General features: G+C 43.1%; 1 protein-coding gene across 2 annotated transcripts in view; it reads left to right on the top strand.

Moving 5' to 3' along the window:
• RSPRY1 (ring finger and SPRY domain containing 1) overlaps positions 1-18,977 on the top strand; it is a 103,796-nt gene that overhangs the window by 42,012 nt on the left and 42,807 nt on the right. For both annotated transcript variants that reach the window (XM_019505880.1, XM_019505881.1), the window contains exons 3-7: positions 1,304-1,798; positions 7,501-7,553; positions 9,086-9,198; positions 12,527-12,653; positions 15,734-15,792. In XM_019505880.1, the coding sequence (XP_019361425.1) occupies positions 1,452-1,798; positions 7,501-7,553; positions 9,086-9,198; positions 12,527-12,653; positions 15,734-15,792 (699 nt within the window). In that variant the 5' untranslated portion in view covers positions 1,304-1,451. The remainder of the gene's footprint in view (positions 1-1,303; positions 1,799-7,500; positions 7,554-9,085; positions 9,199-12,526; positions 12,654-15,733; positions 15,793-18,977) is intronic.

Here is an 18,977-nt window from a genome sequence, read left to right as displayed (position 1 = left end):
TGGGGCACAACTCAGCAGCGGTGGAGGCTCAGTTGTGCTACAGCAAGGTGCCTCCTGCCAGCCTAGCCCCTGCTACTGTGTGTGTAAGGGTGCCTCACCATGGCAACATGGCTGGCATGGGGCTCCCAGAGGTGTTGGTGGCACCAAGACTTCCAGCCCCACTCTGCCCTCCCACTCCAGGTCCCTCCTACTGGGCTGCAGAAGCCCCTGTGGAGAGGGCAGCAGGGTGGGGAGCTCAGTCCCACAGCATGCGGCCTGCATCCTCTCCTGCCCGCCCCCCCCCGCCCACCCGGCTCTGCTCAGCTCCACTCTTGCTGTGCCACCCAAACGGGGGGACCAGGCTCTGCACTCCTCTCCAGCCACAACAGCCGCTGCCTCCTGCTGGCCAGCTGCAGCTGGTGCCCACGGAGCAGGAGGGTCCCATAGCCCTGGCGATTTGGGGGAGCCCTCAGGCATGGCTGAAGGAGTAGAGGGCTGTGGGTCATGAGTGAGGGGGGTGTGAGGACTGCAGGTTGGGAGTGAGGGGTACTGGCATGGGAAGGGGCAGGATACCAGCTGGCATATCGGGGCTGCTTAGCACCACAAAGCAATGAGGGGGATGACCACAGTCTTGGTGAGTGAAGGGGGTAGAGGGGGCTCTGATTTTTCCATAATAAAAATAAATAAATAAATAAAACTAAAAAATATATAGGTATTTAGAATTTATTTTACTATAATGACTGAGGCACTTGTAGGCTTCTAATTGCTGTGTAGAAAAACGTGGATTTGGGTTTTTTTTAATCGGATCATTTGCGTTTTTTAAACAGAAAACTAAGATCCCTGCTTATTACCAAGATGGTGGCAAGGTGGGGGCAATGGAAAGGGAAATAATGCTATGTAGGGAGGGGGTGGTTGAGATTATGAGGAGCCTGAAGGCCCTGCTCTGGTGGAAATGGGGAACACAGAACATGGGAAGGGATTTAGGATATGTAGCATCTCTGGCATGGTGAAAAATGGTTATCTGAAAGGTAGTCATTGGGTGGGGGGAAGGGTACAGCCCATGGAATGCTGGGGAGATGGGGCAGAGCCTGTGCAAAGGGGATCACAGGAGAAGGAGGATGCTGTTATAGGGGAGGATGATATTTGAGACACCAACATATGGAGCCTGAGGGAAATAGAAAAGTGACAAGCTAGGGTTCATGGTATATCCCCAAATAGTGTATTTACTTTGCTACTGAGGTGGGAATTTGAATACTTGCCAGTTATTCAATAGAATAATTAAATGAAGCAAGTTGGTTTTATTTGGCCTTTTTTTCCCCTCCAGACTCACTTCTGGATGACCAATGCATTTCTTAATTGATGATGTTGGGACCTAAATCTACAACTTCCCCCTTGTTCCAGCTCATAACAATGTGTACAATGCAAAGGCCAGAATTCAGGATCACAAAAACATTACTTTTAAAACTTTCTAGATGATTGTAGTTGCTTTGGTTGTGTTCTACGCTAGTAGAAGCCTTTTTCAAGGTGTACTGCTGACTTTAGGGCAGCACTTCCCCTTTTTATTGGGAACCTTGGGGGCTAGCAACATGGGAAACTCCTGCATATGTCGAGAGGATAGCGGAGTAGAAGACAATGTGGAATCTCAGAACCGGCAAGCAGAGACCAGTAGAGTACCAGTACCTGAAGCAAGAAGCTATCCAAGGGACCCTGTAAGGCCACCCAGGAGGGGTCGAGGCCCACATGAACCAAGAAGAAAAAAACAGAATGTGGACGGGCTGGTGCTTGACACGCTGGCAGTGATTCGGACACTGGTAGATAAGTAAGTACCATGCAAAAGATGATTTCAGTATTGATGAAATTTCTGCCCTAGCAAACTTTGCTTGTCTTAAAATATCCTCCTCAACCCAGAATGTACAACACTTAGTATCTTAAAGGGAATGTGTTATCTTTTTTCCAAAGATCAAAAGCTTTGAGGTGTTTTTATTTACTTCCTTGTATGTCCTTTTTCCTGAAAATGGCTCTGCAGAATTAGAGAAAAAGAGAGCACTTTGATCTTCATTAGTTTGTGCTTAACAAAGCTTTTCTTCCTGGTTATAAATCTAACAGTTTTTGGGCACGTCCCCATGAATGCACACATGCAGTTTGTAGCTCTGCAAACCTACCTACAACGCTGCAAACCACACGTGCTGCACATGCATGTGTTTTTTTTTGCACGCATCAAAAAAAGGTGGGGTGGTGCATGTGGCAGCAGCATGTGCTAGCCCAAACCAAAGCCTGGCCAACCAGAGCCATGCTCTGGCTGCTGGCCAGGATCCCCATACCTGGATTACCACAACTGATGCCCCAGGATCCCAGGTAAGGCTGCTAGGGTCAGCTCCGGTGATGGCCGCAGGCTCCCCTACCCCACCCAGGGCAACTTGCTGCACCCCAAAGCATGCGTGCAGGAGCGTTCTCCAGGGACAAGTAGCAGTGGCACAAATATGTGCTGCTGCTATTTGCCTCCAGGGAAATGCACTTTCCTGCTCATGAGGATGTGCCTTTTAAAGACAAATCATTCTGCTGTCATCTTTGCTTAGTCAGCGCATCAGTGGAGGGAGTTGTGGATGCACAAGGATTACAGGGTTCAGACTTGTTTTCCATGTTTGTTGCTTTTCGCAGAGCCCTAAAGACCTTTAAAGTGTTGAGGATGATAACTAAGTTTTTAGAATTTTATATTTAGCATTCTCACCAAAAATATGCCACAGGAAAGCTGTCTTTTCCCCCCTTTCACTCCACTTTTCTAGCACCCAAGTATATGTAATTGAGTTTCACCTGTCTGAACAAGAATGAGCATGTTGTGTGACCTGCATAGTTTTGTTGCACAAAGTAGGGAGCAAGAAAAAAATATATATTTTCAATTGAAACATGGGTAAAAATGGATGATGAAGGAAGCATTGACAACTTAAAATGGAAGTGTCTGTTTATAAAGAAGGAAGAGTTAAAGTAAACTTCTTTAAGCACTTAGTTTAAACTGAAAAAAGGGCATCGTTTTTCTGGTGGTGCTTGTGAGCATCCCCATCATTAGAAAGCACAGTAACAAACTTCAGAGAATGTATTACTCAAGAAGAAGGATGTTTTGGCTAATGAGAGATGAAATGGAGGAGTCTTCAGGACACTGAAAGAAAGAATGGAATAAGAATGATTGCAAAGCGGTGCCACAGAAAATGGCACTGAAATTACTTGTTCAACTTAGACATACAAAGTTTCTGTACTTTGTAGCTACATTTTTTTGGATACTACTGAATTGGTGGCTAAAACATGAGATTTGATCAGAAAGTCCTGTTCATTGCATCTTTTTATCATTTCCTGTTTTTTCTCCTTAACCTTCTATCTTTACATCTTTTCTCTAGAAAATAATCTCAGTATGATACCACCTTTTTCCTGTTTGTGGTATAGCCACATTGCTTTTTAAACAGCCTTTAGGTTTTTGTTTTTAAATAACTGATCACCTTTCTTCAAGTTTTATTTTTATGGCATCATATTTACTTTTCAGCAACGTAGTACATCTATTTAAAACCTTTTATTCTGAACACATTAAACTGGGAATACCAGATTCTCAATCATTCAGTTTTTAGCTGGAAATTGTTAAACATGCTGCAATTCTTTGTTTTAAGGTTTGTAAACTTTTGTCTTTTAATCTCTTTTGTCTCTCTTGTTTCTTAATTCAATTGTATTTAAAAATCAGTTCACATCAGTATGGTGCATGTTAACTCTCTTAAACTTCACTAATTGCTTTGAACACAAAACTTGTAGCAGGGAATTCTTCAGACCTGATCTTGGCATTGATTCACAGTACCATGGTGGCTTCAGTTTAGTAACATAATCTATATTTCTTTTTCTCTGTCTGCCTCTATTAGTCTGAAATCAGGCAGGACAGGATGGCACCTTAATAACTAACTCGTTAAGAAGGGCATAAACCGGGGTGGGCAATTATTTCGACTGGAGGGCTGCTAAACAAATTTTGGTGAGCTGTCAAGGGCCGTAAGGTTGGCCCCGTCCCCTTGTCAACATCTTGGGACCAGAAGTCTCAGTCCTAGCCTCTGACCTTTGCCACCAGAAGTCCCTCCCTTTGCCTCTGGCAGTACTCCTTTTGGGAAGGGGGTTTGCCATCTTGGAACAACAACAAAAAATTATATACTAAAAATCACACATCCATAATAATACATTTTAATTTTATTTTTTAAAAATATTTTTGTCCTGATTTGTATGTGTTTTGTGCAGTGTATAGAGGTGATTGCATAATAGCTCAAAATGAGGTCTTACTCTTGTATATTGTGGGGGGTATGAAGAGGCATGGGGGGTATGGGTTGGGTAGGTATGGGGTTTGTGGGGGGCTGTGGATGTATGTGGTTGTGTGTGTGGAGGTATGTGTGGGTGGTTATGGGGGGTATGTGATGTGTGGGTGGGTATTGGGATTGTGGGGTATGTGAAGGGGGAGGGTAGCTGGGGGCCATATGTGGCTGTGTGCGTGTAGCAGTGAACGGGGCTTATCCCAGAAGTGTGGGGGAGGGTGTGGGTTGGTGTGGTGTTTGTGGGGTGCATGATTGTGTGTGGGGGAGAGTGTGGGGTTGGCAGGGTGGTTTGAAGGTATGTGGGGTGTGCATGGGAGGACCTGCACACGCCTCCCTGAGCTAGTCAGCCTTTGCCCCCACCCTGCAACAGTCCAACTCCATATTGCCCAGCTGTGGCGTATCCTGTTGCCCCTGGGGTTGCAGCGTGGCTGGGGTGCCTCCTTCTGGCGGCTGCTGCTGCTGCTGCTGTCCCCAGCCCCGCAGTAGCGACAGATACCACCAAACGCAGCCCTGGTCCCACATGTTCTGCGCCAGCTCCAGGCTCACCTGTCCATGCTGAGCAGCAGCAGCCAGGCAGAAACTGTCGCTCAGCACGGCAGGAAAAGTGGCCCTTCCCCCTTGCCTCCACCAGGCAGTTTCTGGTGCAGATACCTGGAGCCTGTGCTGTGCTGCCCTGCGGCTCCATCACCATTGCCTCTGGCTAGCCCTGCAGCTGCTCCACACTGTTACCAGTGCTGCACAGGGCACCCCAGAGGCGGTGGTGATGCATTGTAGATGCAGGGCAGCCTGGCGCAGGCTCCAGGCGGCTAAACCTGGAAGCGCTGGCAGTGGCGAGGGGGAGAGGCTGCTTTTGCGTTGCACTGAGCAGCAGTTTATCCCGCACTGCTGCTTCTCAGCCTGGCCGGATGAGCCTGGAGCCAGCATGGGACGCGCAGGGTTGGGGCTGCGCATACTGGTACCTGCTGATACTGTAGGGCTGGGGGCGGGGGCAGCGGCAGCAGCTGGAAGGAGCTGCCACTGCCTGGGCTTCCTAGAAAGGCAGTCCAGCTGCAGAGTTGCCCCAGCCCTGGTGCATGCCCAGGAGGCAGCAGGATGCGCCACAGTCAGGCAGTGCCTCGGCCAGGCTGGACAAACATCTTCCACAGGCCGTATTTTGCCCACCCCAGCACAAGCTTTCATAAGGTGAGATCCTGCTTCATCAGATACTCTGAAGATATCAGATATGCCTTTCTGAACAAGTTGGTCTTTAAGGTGCTACCCTGTCCTTCCTTCTAATTGCTTGTGAAATGTGAATGATAAAATACCCATCTACCACAAGGGTATGTCCGTGAAGATTATTTTGTTTGTCAACACCCTTTGAAATGAACGTTACTGTTGATTGCTTTTAGATTTGCGGCTGCAGGGCAGGTCTGTTGCATGTTTATGGCTGCCTTCAGGGAGTACTGTTAATTGAGAATATTGGTCTCAAGTTGTGGTGCACACAACATTTAAGATCTCAGCGTTGATCTTCATTACACTGTATATGAGCTTCTCTAAACTTCATCATGGGGCTTTTTTAATGCATCTTGTAATTTGATTTTCCTGTATCCTTGCAGGATCCTTAAATCCATCCTCGAGTCCTAATGTAAAAATACACCAGTGTTGCCTGAGCTGAAGCTTCAGTTGCTTTCTGAATATTCACATGTAGCTTCTCTAAAAATGGCTAGAATTCTTTATTGGGAAAATCATATATTATGACACTGGCTTTGGATAGCTCTTTAAGTTAAATTGATATGAGATCTTGCCAGTTTCCCTCTCGTCTTATTATCTATATTTTCTTGTCTTTTGGAATGTCTTTTTACTGGCTCCGGGCTGCAGCCATCCAGCAATACGAGAACTGGGGATGGGGGAAGTGGAGCCCCTTGGCATATGGGCCCTCCTAGCTATGCTGGCTCAGAACTGGGGCCATGTGGTGGGGGACTTGCAAGGAGGGGGGCTCTGTTTCCCCCCCTCTCCCCTGGTTCCTGATGCAGCAGACAGCCACCCAGCCCTGGCCCCCCAGGCCTGAGCCAGCATAGCTGGGAGGTCCCACACACCAGAGGGCTCCGTTTCCCCCTCTTCCCCCTACAGCTGTCACTGACATGACAGCTGGTGGAAGAGGGGCCACGCTGGCCAGTCAGGGATGGTTGCTCGGCTGTGCTTGCAATATGGGCAGCCTGCTAGGAGGTAAGTGAATGCTCCTAGCCTAGGTCAGTATAGTCAGTCTGTGTGCCCCTGCTCCCCCCCCCCGTTTCCAAAACAAATGCAAGTTTATTCACTCTTGAAGCAATCTAGAGCTCCTAGAAAAAGCTGCAAAACTTGGTGTGAACTGGCTTGGACTTTCTGAATGTCTGTACTTAGCCTTCATTTCTTCACCTCCTAGTGCTGGATCCATTGACAGCCTATACCCTTTAAAAAAAATTGTTGTTTGTTTTGTTTTTTTACTGGAGCAAATCAATCAGAGTGGTATCTGTGAAATCTACTGAGCACCCTCTTACTTGCCTTATTTTCTTTGCTCTTAGTCCCAGTTTGCATGTATTGCTTATTTCCGGCTTATTAATATCTTTGGTTGTTAGACTCATCCACTTATTTTCCCCCCACCCAGATTTTTAATGACAGTGCACCTAATGGAATTTTTAGGGGGGGTTCTTTTTTGATGGAAGAATGGGGAATTGTTCTCCACAAACCCATCAAAAGACCTGTTTTCTGCTACTCAGTATGCCAAAGTCTGTAGAGACCTTGGGTTGTTTGTCCTTCAGTTAAATCTTTTTTTAGCAGAGACTTTCTGGAAAAATCATTATTTAAGCTATTTCAGCATTCTGTTCCCTCATGATCTACTCTTCATCCATTTCAGGCCCTCTGAAATGCTGTCTTATTGTATATTTTCAGGAATGTTTTGCAGTGAATAGCATTAAACATTAAATTTATTTTTAGATGTGCAAACATAAATCACTGTCTCTCTTACCAGCTGTAGAGAACATACAAAAGTTGACATTTGAGCCAGAGGAAAACATAATGCCTATCTGTTTCAGGCCTTCATAGGGTATTAAAGGCCTGCAGTCTTTATATTTTTAGGAGTAAATCCAGTACACTTCTCTGTTTTGGATGTTATTCAGTGTTTAATGTTGATAGCTGAGCATCCGGCTTGACCTATGTGATATTTGTCTTTCAGTGACCAGGAGCCTCCGTATTCAATGATCACATTGCATGAAATGGCAGAAACAGGTACTAAAGCACTTTGGTATTTGCATTATACCTGCCAGAGACAAGGAAATACCTTTCTAGAAAGATATGACTGCACTGCCTTTGATTTGCTGTTGTTCCCATAATTTGCAGTCACTGAAATACTGTTTGCATATTTTAATTCCACTGAGTTCACTGTATTTGAGTCCACTTCATAATTGTATTTCATTTTTCAATGGAAACTGTGTTGACACAGCCAGTTGTCCATTTTTACTAGGCTTTATGCAGTGAGCTATATGCCCTGTAAACTTCTGTGAAGACGTATAATTTACCTATGTATAGGAAATGGGCAACCTCTTGACCATATGTTAAGCCCCTATAATTGGGTAATGAATACAGGCCCTACATACCCACTGTGCTGCACCAGGAGTCATGATCTAGCCCTGTTTCTAAACATGTCTTCAGTTCTGAGCTGTCCTCGTGCAAGGTCCATCCCTTTCGGGTTCAGTGGATCCAAAAGCTTTATGCAGAATTCCTCTGTAATAGACCTGGCAGTATGTCTTGTTGATCTAGAATGCCTATCACTGTTGCTGGACATGGGAATGCACAAGGAACTGGAGGTTGGGTCTAATGTATCTCTTCAGAACAGTGATCAAACTAATTAATAAAGTATGTTTTCAGAGCAACACATAAATAACAGGAAAGCTCCTCCACATTCCATGCATTTATTTTGGGGTTTCTTTTTTTGTTTATTTTGGGGGTTTTTTCTAAGGCCTTCCCCATCTGCCACCTACTTTCTAATTTTCAGAGCGGGTAAAACCCATAGCCTTGGGGACTTCTTTGCTCCTGACAAAATGGCTTCAACCTTTTATCTTGCCTTCCCAACTTTCCCATTGACACAAATAGTAATTTGACATGTAAGACTGAACTTTTCTTATAACTGATTTTGGCTGTCCATCTGTGTTCATCTGTAAGTGCAAACCCTACTTGATGTCATGTGGTGAAAGCTTACAGAAGTGCATTGCCACAAGCAACAGCAACAGACCAAACTAAGGTCTGTGATTTCAGGGGAAATAAATGAGTCCTGAGTTTGGCTTGAAGGATTTTGTCTGTAATACAGCCTTAGATGCACGACTGTTTAACACCATGGATGAACGTTGTTTGCTTGACTCTCTGAGAACAAACTAAGAAGTGTACACCAAGTGCTTGTCCCTTCTGGTGTTAAGTACCCCTTTTAACTTTAGTGGGTGTTTGGGGTGCTTAGCATCTGGTATGATTGGTCTCAGCATTGTAGGTGTCAGACCTAGCTTTATTTGGGAAATACATCTTTTGTAAAGGTGTATTTTTCTTTCTCTAAAGCCTTTAAGCTGTTACAAGTTAAGATTCCAAAGACCTCACAGAATGCATTAGCTACTGCTGCTTAATACCTATTGAGATGGGACATTTAGACTACAGTATGGTGACTTTTTTATTTAATGCTACTGAAGTTTGTCTTTATATTTTGCCTCTATGTTTTGAACACTCCCAATAGCAGGACCATTCTCTGATAATTGCTTCTGTTTTCTGGTTGACAGATGAAGGATGGCTGGAAGTTGTCCAATCTTTAATTAGAGTTATTCCATTAGAAGATCCACTGGGACCAGCTGTTATAACATTACTACTGGATGAGTGTCCACTGCCAACAAAAGTAAGTTAAGTAACGTGCATTTGGTGGCTGAATTTCAATCACTTATGGCTGCCACTCCCATAGAAGTCTGGGTTGCATTTACTGGTGATGTGAACCATGGTTTAAAGTTCATCCTTTGACTGTCAGTGGCCAATAAACAGGTGTCCCTCATACATAGGGTAATTTGTAGTGACTGACATTTAGGCCCTTGGCAGACATCATTTAATGGTACAGTGGGATCTAATTGCTGATCACAGAAATAGCACCTCCTGCAATGATGCATGCTGACTGTCAGTCCCAGCCCTGGGGCATTTTTACACATGCAAGCACCACTTTTGAAAAGCGTCCAGCACTGCAACGCTTGCAGTTGTATAAGTGGCAAAATGCATATCAGTGCTGAGAAAATGGTGGCAGTGCCCTTTTTGAGCTAAAACACCTTGGAGGTGCTGACATACATTTCACCACTTATACAACTGCATGCGGCACAGCACAGTGTGCGTCACCTTGTGTGCAGAGTAGATTCAATTAATCGAGTCTGTTCTGAAGCGGCAGATCTCTGGTACGTCACGGGACAAAACGGTATGTGTATAGTTGCCCCTGGATTGCATCAGAGTCTTGAACTGGCTTTGGCGTTCTCCCAGGGCTGGCAATCCTGGGACTGCACTGGAGTCTGGACCTGGCTCCAGTTGGTTGCTTCCCTGCCCCATTTTTAATTTAAGGCATGATGGAAACCAGCCACAAAGATATTACATGTATTTTGTGGAATACTTTCAATGCCATTAATTCCTTGAACATGTGGCAGGGTTACTATTTATAACACGATTAATGGGGTTATTGTGACTTAAGTGTAACATCTGGTAGGGGTCTTAGTGATTAGTTTGACAGAAGTGTTGCAAGAAAAATCAATGCATAAAAACAGTTTGTATGTAGGGAAGAGTAGGGAGGCTTGATTTAGCTGCTTTTCCGCTATTCTTATGTTAGATTCATAGATGCTAGAGTTGGAAGGGACCTCAACAGATCATCGAATCAGACTCCCTGCCCTGGGAAGAAAAGAGTGCTGGGGTCAGATGGCCCCAGCCAGATGCCAATCCAGCCTTCTCTTAAAGACCCCCAAGGTAGGGGAGAGCACCAGCTCCAAGTTTTGGCCACTCTTACTCTGAAGAAGTTCTTCCTGATGTCCAGCCTAAATCTGCTGTGTCCGTTTGTGACCATTGTTCCTTGTTAACCAAGAGGTGCCCTGCTTTCTGTATGTGTATGTTACCCAGTAAATGCTACATCAGTATAAGTTCAGCTGCTTTGCAAGGTTCTCTCCCATTCTGAAACCTACACTTCTGGAAGTCAGTGTCAGGTTTAGCACCATAATTTGTTAGTGGTCTCTCTGATGCATAGATATGCATGGAATAGCCATTGAAATAAGTGGTATCTCACCATCTCCCTTACGGAAATGCTATACAGTTGTTTCCAATATTGTAGCTTTCTAGAGAAAAAAATTGTTCATTGAATAATGACTTAGAACCTTCTGTGTAAGATCAAAATAAATCCATCCTATTATGTTAGCTTATCCAGTTTATGGCTGAGTAAGCATTAATCAGGGATGATTTTTAGAAATAACATTCATGGAGGGGGTTGGGCCAGATGACCTTCGAAGTCCTTTCCAACCCTATTATTTTATGATTCTAACTGTATAAATTGCCTTCTCTTGGCCTTTTTAAATATCGAAATAAATTGGCCTTATTGGGGCTAATCATTGGTGCTGAGCATCCTCAAATCCCATTGAGTATGCAGAACACCCCATCTTGCAACATTTAGCTCATGTGTTTTTAAATCCTCTTCGATATTTTGTATGCCTTGAAGCTTGGCATTGGTGTTCCTGCAATATCAGTTGCCATGGGATGGGAAACTAGAAAGCTTCTAATTGGCAATGTTGTAAATGTTGTGGGGTGCATCTACAAGTTCATTAATGTGCCATAATCACGGCGTATTAGTTTAGTATCTATAATGAAAGGTACTAACTTAATATGCTGTAATTGGCACTACTGCACATCAGCGCAGATGAATGGATTTTTTGTGACACTACTGTACATTAAACTAAATCTAATGTGCATTAGCACAGGCTTTGCCCGCTATGCTAACGCGCAGTAGAACTAGTCTTCTGTGCATTAAGCGTCTCACGTAGATGTGCCCATGGAGTAGTATCTTTAAAAAAATGCTCAAAAGAGTTAATCTTTAGTGAAACTTCTAACATTGGCTAAGAACAGTCTCTGAGTGTGTCGTTGGTCTAAGTTTTAGTTGCATTTTTCCACACTAAGTCTCTGGCTCAGTCATTCTTTACTCCCTGTGCTCTTTTTGCTCTGTCAACACTGTTTATCAGCTCTAGTTTGTAGAGCTGTGTCCCCTGTTGGTTTGAGCACAATTAGATTTTTGTACAACCTGCATGCAAATAGCAGATATTAGTATCTTGCATTGGTTTACAATGGGGATTGGAATATAACTCAAAGAGCGCATGACTGTCCAGCTTAAATTATATCACTGTAATAGTCTGGGTGACTCCAGAATACAGTTATTGTTAGATTTTTAGTTGAGTTGGGCAGATTCTGAGCCAAATTCCATAACTGAACATTTCCCAAAAACCTAGGAAATGGGAGGGATTTGGAGTTCTGGTTTTGCCTATCTCTGGAGCAATTGCTGATCTCACTTTAGCCAAAGACATGTCAAACTCCATGGAAATTGGTGGAGTTACTCTAGACTTACTCTGAATTTAGTCCTATGTTAGCAAAGATAAACTAAGCTTTGGTATAAAGTTCTTTTAGTCTTGCTCTCCTGCTTGCTTAAAAGACTAACATATGAGCAAATATAAATATTTTGTGGTTTTTACAGAGTGATTTATGAAGTTGGATCAAGGGCTTTTTCTGTCACTTATAATTATAATTATTTGTAAGATTTTTCAATTAAAAAAAAAAACACCTTTTGGAAGGGGGGGATTCCAGGACACTGGAACAGAGTGAACAGTTTTCATAGTGCTGCTCCATACTTTCTGCTACCTGTGTATTACTGATTGTTGAAATTAAGGGAATGTTAGGGCTTTTAGTCCAGTTGGTGACACAAAATACATGTACTGCCAGGCATACCTTGGCACATTTGGAAATAGTTTAGTTCAGCTTTTCAGGGTAAGCTGATCTGTTCTCCCAGGATTTGAAATAGGTAAACCACTGCTTTTCACCTGTAATATGATGTCATTCTTAGTGTGGATATTGAAGTTAAGATGCACATTGGGCTGTACTGAATTAGCTGAGCAGAAAAAAGATCCTTTAATTTCAGTAGAGTTAAATAGTATTCTGTCTTGCTTTAGGATGCACTACAGAAGTTAACTGAAATACTAAATTTGAGTGGAGCTGCCGCATGCCAAGATGCTTGTCATCCAGCTAAACATCGTAACACAACTGCAGTGCTGGGCTGTTTGGCAGAGAAACTAGCAGGTAAGTAGGAGCAGTCTGAAAGCTTTGTTTGGGTGGTCCATAGTTGTTCATTGCCTCAGTATTCTCTGTTAAATAGCTGGGTGGTTCCTAGCTGATTGTGGAATAGAGACCATCTAATATTATAAAAGTCTAAGCCTGCCTGTCTGTCTGTAATGCTTTATTTATGCTCTGATTGGCTGACAGAAACAGCCGATCAGAGTTCTCCAAACATGGGGGAGTGCCGCCATTATTCCGAAGCTGCACCGAGGACCGGACAGAGGGTGGGGGAGCCAAAGCCAGCAGCTCTGGCCTCGGCTCCCCCACCCCGCTTCCTGCAAGAGGCAGAACAGCAGCATCATGGCGCGTTAGGTGGCGGTACTCCATCCCAGGCCCCCCCACCCCGGTCGTTCTTGACAGGCAGTTGGCTAGGTAAGACCTAGCGTGGCTGTTCTGACCCTGTCCACTTAATGATAAAATATTGAAAAAGTTCAGTCATCAGTGATCAGGAAACAACTGGCTGTGGTGCTGAATTTGCTGTTTTGAGTCTCTGCAATACAGGATTTTCTGATACATAGGCTTGATGTAATGACCAATGCCAGAACTTTCCTAGAATTAACCTGAGAGAGTATTTCTGTGAAAATTTCATTGTCTTGCTTACTGGCTAAAGAACCAAATTGTTAACATTAAAGTGAATGTATGGAAATACACGTAGTTATAAATGATATGTGTTCTTTCTACCAGAGACTAGTAATTTTTTTTTTGTAGGTCTCGGAAGACAGTTTCCTTAGCTACATTGTAGTTGTTCCTCCCACCCCCACCTCCAGCCGTGTGCCACTTCTCCCTTCCCCCAAGCTCCAGTGGAACCCAGCAGCAGCAGGGAGGAGCATGGCACAGCCCATTGGGGGCTGCAGCAGGTAGCAAAGTGGGGGGAGCTGTCAGTGGGGCGGATGGAGCATGGCTCTTGCTGCTATGTGCCCCCACCGGGTGGGCTGCGGTCTGGGGGGCTGTGCTGGGCTCTTCCTGGGGGGCGCATGCCCCTGGATATGCACACAGGATGAGACCAGGCTGCTGCTGGTGCCTGGGGCACTGGGCTGCTTTTGTCCCGTGTGCAGACCTGGGGCACATACCCCCTCCCCCAGGAGGAGCCTGGCACAGCTCCCCAGCCCACAGCCCTCCTGGGGGGTGCATAGCAGCAAGAGACATGCCCCCCACCACACCCCACCCCATGTTGTGCACCCACTGACAGCTCCCCCTGCTTCGTTCTCTGCTGCAGCCCTGGGAGTGGCAATGGGCTGCACTGTGCCCCTCTCCCCTCCCCTTTACTAGTCCCAGCCTTACTCCAGTCCCTGCCTCCCTCACCACCGCAGGAACATATTATTTTCCCCGGTTTAAACCAATTTTTTTTTCTTCTCTTTTCTTCCTTTTATCCTGATTTCAGCCCAGTTTTTATGTTTGAAAGATAAACCCTGAAAAACTCCCAGAAATATATATTTTTAAATAAAAACTGAAAATGCAGAACACTATGCATAGTTAGCCTCCCACTTTCACTTCCAGTGAGAAGATCTTGGCTATATGCCAACTTTATGGCAATCAGGGACTCCTCCCTAGCTTGCACCTGCAGCCATATGGCTAAGGGCAAGCAAAACTCAGGGACATCTGATTTCCAAACCTCTGGCCTTTGGCCTGCACGTCAGATGCCCACTGAAGGATTTGGAAGCATCTGAAGCCCCAGGCAGGGGTGGAGGATGCTTGCCGGTAGCAGGGCCACATATGGTTCTTGAATGACTCATGGATTTGGAATTGATTTGGTGGATTTGACTTGGGACACACAAATTTTCCTTTAAAAAAACAAAACAAAACAACAAAAAAAGTTATTCTCAATCAGTGTGTTAAGGCTCCCTGGTGTGCCTTGAGATCCTTTCAAGGGTGTCATACAATGCCAGAACTCTTTGGCATGCAAACATGATTCACAAGATAAACCCCAAGATTTCAAATAGGAATCCATAGTATTAAAAATATTGTGACTTGTTGTGAGTTCTTTGCAACAGAAAAATGCCTCTTTCTTTTTTTCTATAGTCAAAAAAGAGTGAAAGCTAAAAGCTGGCATTTGCTGAGGTGGTGTCTTGCATTTAAAAAGATTGAGAACCATATATTTAAAAGAATACTGAGTTCTGTACTTGTGAACCTTTTTTCTTAAAATTCTCCTTATTCCCATTATAATACTTTGCAAGACAGTGAAAATATTGTTTCTACTGATTAGTGTCCTATTTGCCAACTAGACTTTTTGCGCTGCGTTTCTGATGATGCTTAAAATTAATATATTTTTATAAAAGCCTAATGTATGCATCACTTTCGCAACACAAGTATAAAAATAACATTTAAGTATTGCTTTGAAGGCAGCAGTAAAGAACAAAACAGAAGGCGTTACATGTAGCTCCTGGAAAAACTCTGGCTTTTAAGGTGCATATCTGAAGTATAAGCACCACTTCCTCCTTCCCACATTCCAGCTATAACAGGTCAAATTGGAGTTCTGTGTTGTTTCCTCATAATTCTGTATGAGTAGGTGTTTCTCTAGAAACTCTGGCAATGATGAGGTTGATGCTATCTTATGGCTGTGTTTTTGATGTATGTTCCAGTATGTCAGTTCATGGGTTTTATTTTCAACTCCCTTTCTCCTCCTACACTTTTTTGAAAAGCAGACAGTGTTTTGGTCTTTTTAATTGGCCAGTTGCCACAATGTCAGTTGCAATGCAGGTGATTAAATCAGGTTGGCAGTACTTGATACTGTGGGCATTGTTTGGGGGTTTTTTTTTTCATGCCGGCAATTAAGGGAGCTAATTCTTTTAACCTTGACTTGCCTGATTGTTTAAAAAATGCATAGGCCTAAATGGTACTCAGGCACCAGGGTGAAGATTTTAAAATGGCCTGTACACTTCTCTCAGAGTACATATTAACTGAATATTTATAGATATAATGAGGAGGTGGATGCAGAATTATACATGAAAATAACTTTGTGGGTAAATTCATGGTAATTAAACAGATTAAGCATACTGTAGCAGAAGTTTTCTGTACTGCTTGTAACATGTGTAGTATTCTTACAGGTCCTGCAAGCATAGGCTTACTCAGCCCAGGAATATTGGAATATTTACTTCAAAGCTTGGTAAGTTTTGAAGCAAATTAGTATTCTAAGTTTTTTTTGTTTGGGTTTTTTTTGGTTTGGGGGGGTTGTTTTTTTCTTCAGTATGCGTATCAGGTAAATGTTCTTGATTCTTAGCAAGTGTTATCTTCCTCTACTATCATATTTTTTTAAAACCCTGTTTTTTGTATATAGTCCCTGTCACTTATGATGATTACCTGTCCAACTTTCAACAATCAACGCAAATTATTTTTAGCTTTGTGATCAATGTTGATAATGTTAAACAATCTGATATTAGTTCTAGAAAGTTGTCATTTAATGAATAATCAACAAAAAGTCTTAATGAAAATACCAATGAAAATAAACGTGTTTGTTTAGTACAGAGAATGGCATGATATATAACAGACAGCACTAGGCTGCTAGTGTTGTTCATCCACTGGCATTGGCAGTGATATGATGTGCATGCTGGAGACTACACAGTAATACACATTGATAACAAGACTATTCATTTTTTCATTTCAAAGTACAGGGAACAAATTTGAATAAGTCACCTTATTAGGACTTCAGAGATCAGGCGTACAGTACTGAATATTCCTTTGGAATAATTAAAATGTCCCTGATCCTGTGTGTTAATGTTCTGTGGTGCTGACTGTTCTTTTTCTTTCTAAAATTTCTGTTCTCTGCCTTCTACAAGTATTTCACTAAAAGTATTGTCCTGAGGGTGGGGTGAGGTCCCTGGAGTTACAGGGGTGAATTCTGCCTGTCTTCAGTTAGAAGCAAATCCTAGGCATTTGGGACTCTCATCTGTCTTGTTGGTCAGTATTTTAAGTACAATGCATGTGTTTAACAAAAAAACAATATAAAATAATGTCAAGAGCCTGGCTAGCAAACCTCACCAAATTTTGAGAATGACTGAAAAATAATGCCCATCATATCTAGGTACCAAAGGTAGCTTCAGGCAATCTGACATGCCAGATGGCATACATTACCAGTACAGTACATGAAAAGAAAATGTTTTAAGCCTGAGACTGCATTCCAAGACATTGGGTAGTTTAAAGCCTTTAAAGCAAAACTGACCTGCAAATAGTATTGGAAAAGATTTGAAAATTGTGGGGTGAATATCCAAGCATGAGTTGTATACACTATATTAAGACTTTGGGATCTAAATATACCTGCATGGTATAAAGGGAATGATGTGTAAAATGGAATTAGGGGTCAAAAATTAGTCAGCAACATCTTCATAGGAAGGCAGTAAGCTTGACAGCCATTTTATTCCTTTATAATATGTTGCAGACTGTATACCTTTTTACACTAGCCAAGGATCTCAGCAGCTCTGTACAATGGTAATCTGTGTTTCAGTTTTCGCACCTTTTAAAATGAGGTATTTAATCAAATTTCACCAAGGTCACAGAGCAAGTCTATGTATAAAAGACTGAATAATACCCAGCTTGTTTGACTTGTGTTAATGTTTCACTTACAGCCAATGGCACATAGTCTAGTGTGTGCCTGTGCGTACATACACATCTAGTATATTGCCATTTATAAATAAAAGCTATGGTGCAAAACATGACTATAAAGGAATTTTGGGCCTACGGGTTGAATCAGTAGTATGGTGTTAGTTTTACATCTCTCATACGTTTAAGGCCTGATGTTTCCCCATTTGACCCTCTATTTTCTGTGTCCAATCCTGTGCTCTGGTTTTAAAAAAGGACGTTCAGCAAGGGCTTTGAGTGCTGTAATAGATCTGGGTTTCATTTTCAGGACATACTTTCCATACCAGCCTTCTTGTCAAGGTTCTGTGATATGGGTGGAAGAGATGTTGTTAAGGAAAGCATATGAATGTAAAAATGCATTTATTAGAAATATTAAAATGTGAATTTGACATGTTACTCTGAAACCAGAACTATGCTGTTATGGACACTAGAGTGGGAGGAACTAATGGCAGGACTGGAATGTTCCTATTGAAATCCTGCATTCAGAATGAAAAGGGTATGGAACAAAGGTAGGAGGTATAAGATTGTATATTGTGACTGTAGATGGTTGCTCTGAAGTTCAGAAAAAAGTTCCTAGTAGGGAAGTGATTATTCCCCTCTATTCAGCACTGGTGAGGGCACATCTGGAGTACTGTGTTCAGTTTTGTCCCCCTCCCCTTCTCCAGAAAGGATGTGGACAAATTGGAGAGAGTTCAGCGGAGGACAACAAAAATGGTTAGGGGGCTGAGGGAGGAGGAGAGGATAAAGCTAGACTGTTCTCAGTGGTGACAGATGACGGAACAAGGAGTAATGATCTCAAGTTGCAGCAAGATAAGTTTAGGTTAGACATTAGTAAGAATTTTCTTGCTAGGAGGGTAGTAAAACACTGGAACAGGTTACCCAGGAAGACGGTGGAATCTCTATCCTTGGAGGTTTTCAAGACTTGGCTAGAAAATGCTTTTGCTGGGATGATCTAGTTGGGGATGTTCCTGCTTTGAGCAGGGATTTAGACTAGATGACCTGCTGAGGTCCCTTCCAACCCTAACTTTCTATGATTCTATGAGGCAGGTTTATTGAGCTTCTAGATTAAGGTGAAAGTAGAACATAACAGGGCTAATAATGTTATGATAGAGATCTATCCCTATTCAGAAGGACATGAATGTGGCTTTTTTGAGTAACTAAAGGAAGCATGCAATAGATGGGGTCCAGTGGCAAGGAAAGACTTTAATTGCCTCAATTTGCAGTGGAAAAGCAGTATGACAGTCCACAGCCTGCCATCTTTTTGGAATGCATTGGGGACAGCTGTTTTGCTTCCTGAGCTGGAGGAATTTACTGGGGGGTGGCTTTTAGACCTAATACCAAAAGGGAGGAACCAATTTAGAATCTGAAGAGGAAGGTAATTTGAATGAAAGGGATCATAGAAATGACAGTTTGCTATTCTAAAAATGGAGTGAGCAAGCAGAAGAAGGATAATAGCCCTCAAAAAAGCAGATGAACAGATTCAAAGATCTGGTAGGTAGAGTCTCTTAGAAATATAATTTAAGGGATAAAGGAGCACATAAAGGCTGATGGAGACTATTAAAGATGCTAACAAACTATGGAGCAAAAATATAGAAGGCTTAGTTAAAGACTTTTATGCTTCATCAAGAGCTCTTTCATGACCTGAAATTGAATGCAATAAGGGGCAACAAGGAAATGCAGGCAGTCCTCAGACTTATGACACAATTGGTTCCTGAA

Source organism: Gavialis gangeticus, unplaced genomic scaffold (genome assembly GCF_001723915.1).
Source record: "Gavialis gangeticus isolate Ggan-Ray unplaced genomic scaffold, GavGan_comp1, whole genome shotgun sequence".
Taxonomy (NCBI): domain Eukaryota; kingdom Metazoa; phylum Chordata; order Crocodylia; family Gavialidae; genus Gavialis; species Gavialis gangeticus.
The sequence above is the reverse complement of the archived record's forward strand: the minus strand, read 5'-3'. Positions and strand labels throughout refer to the sequence as shown.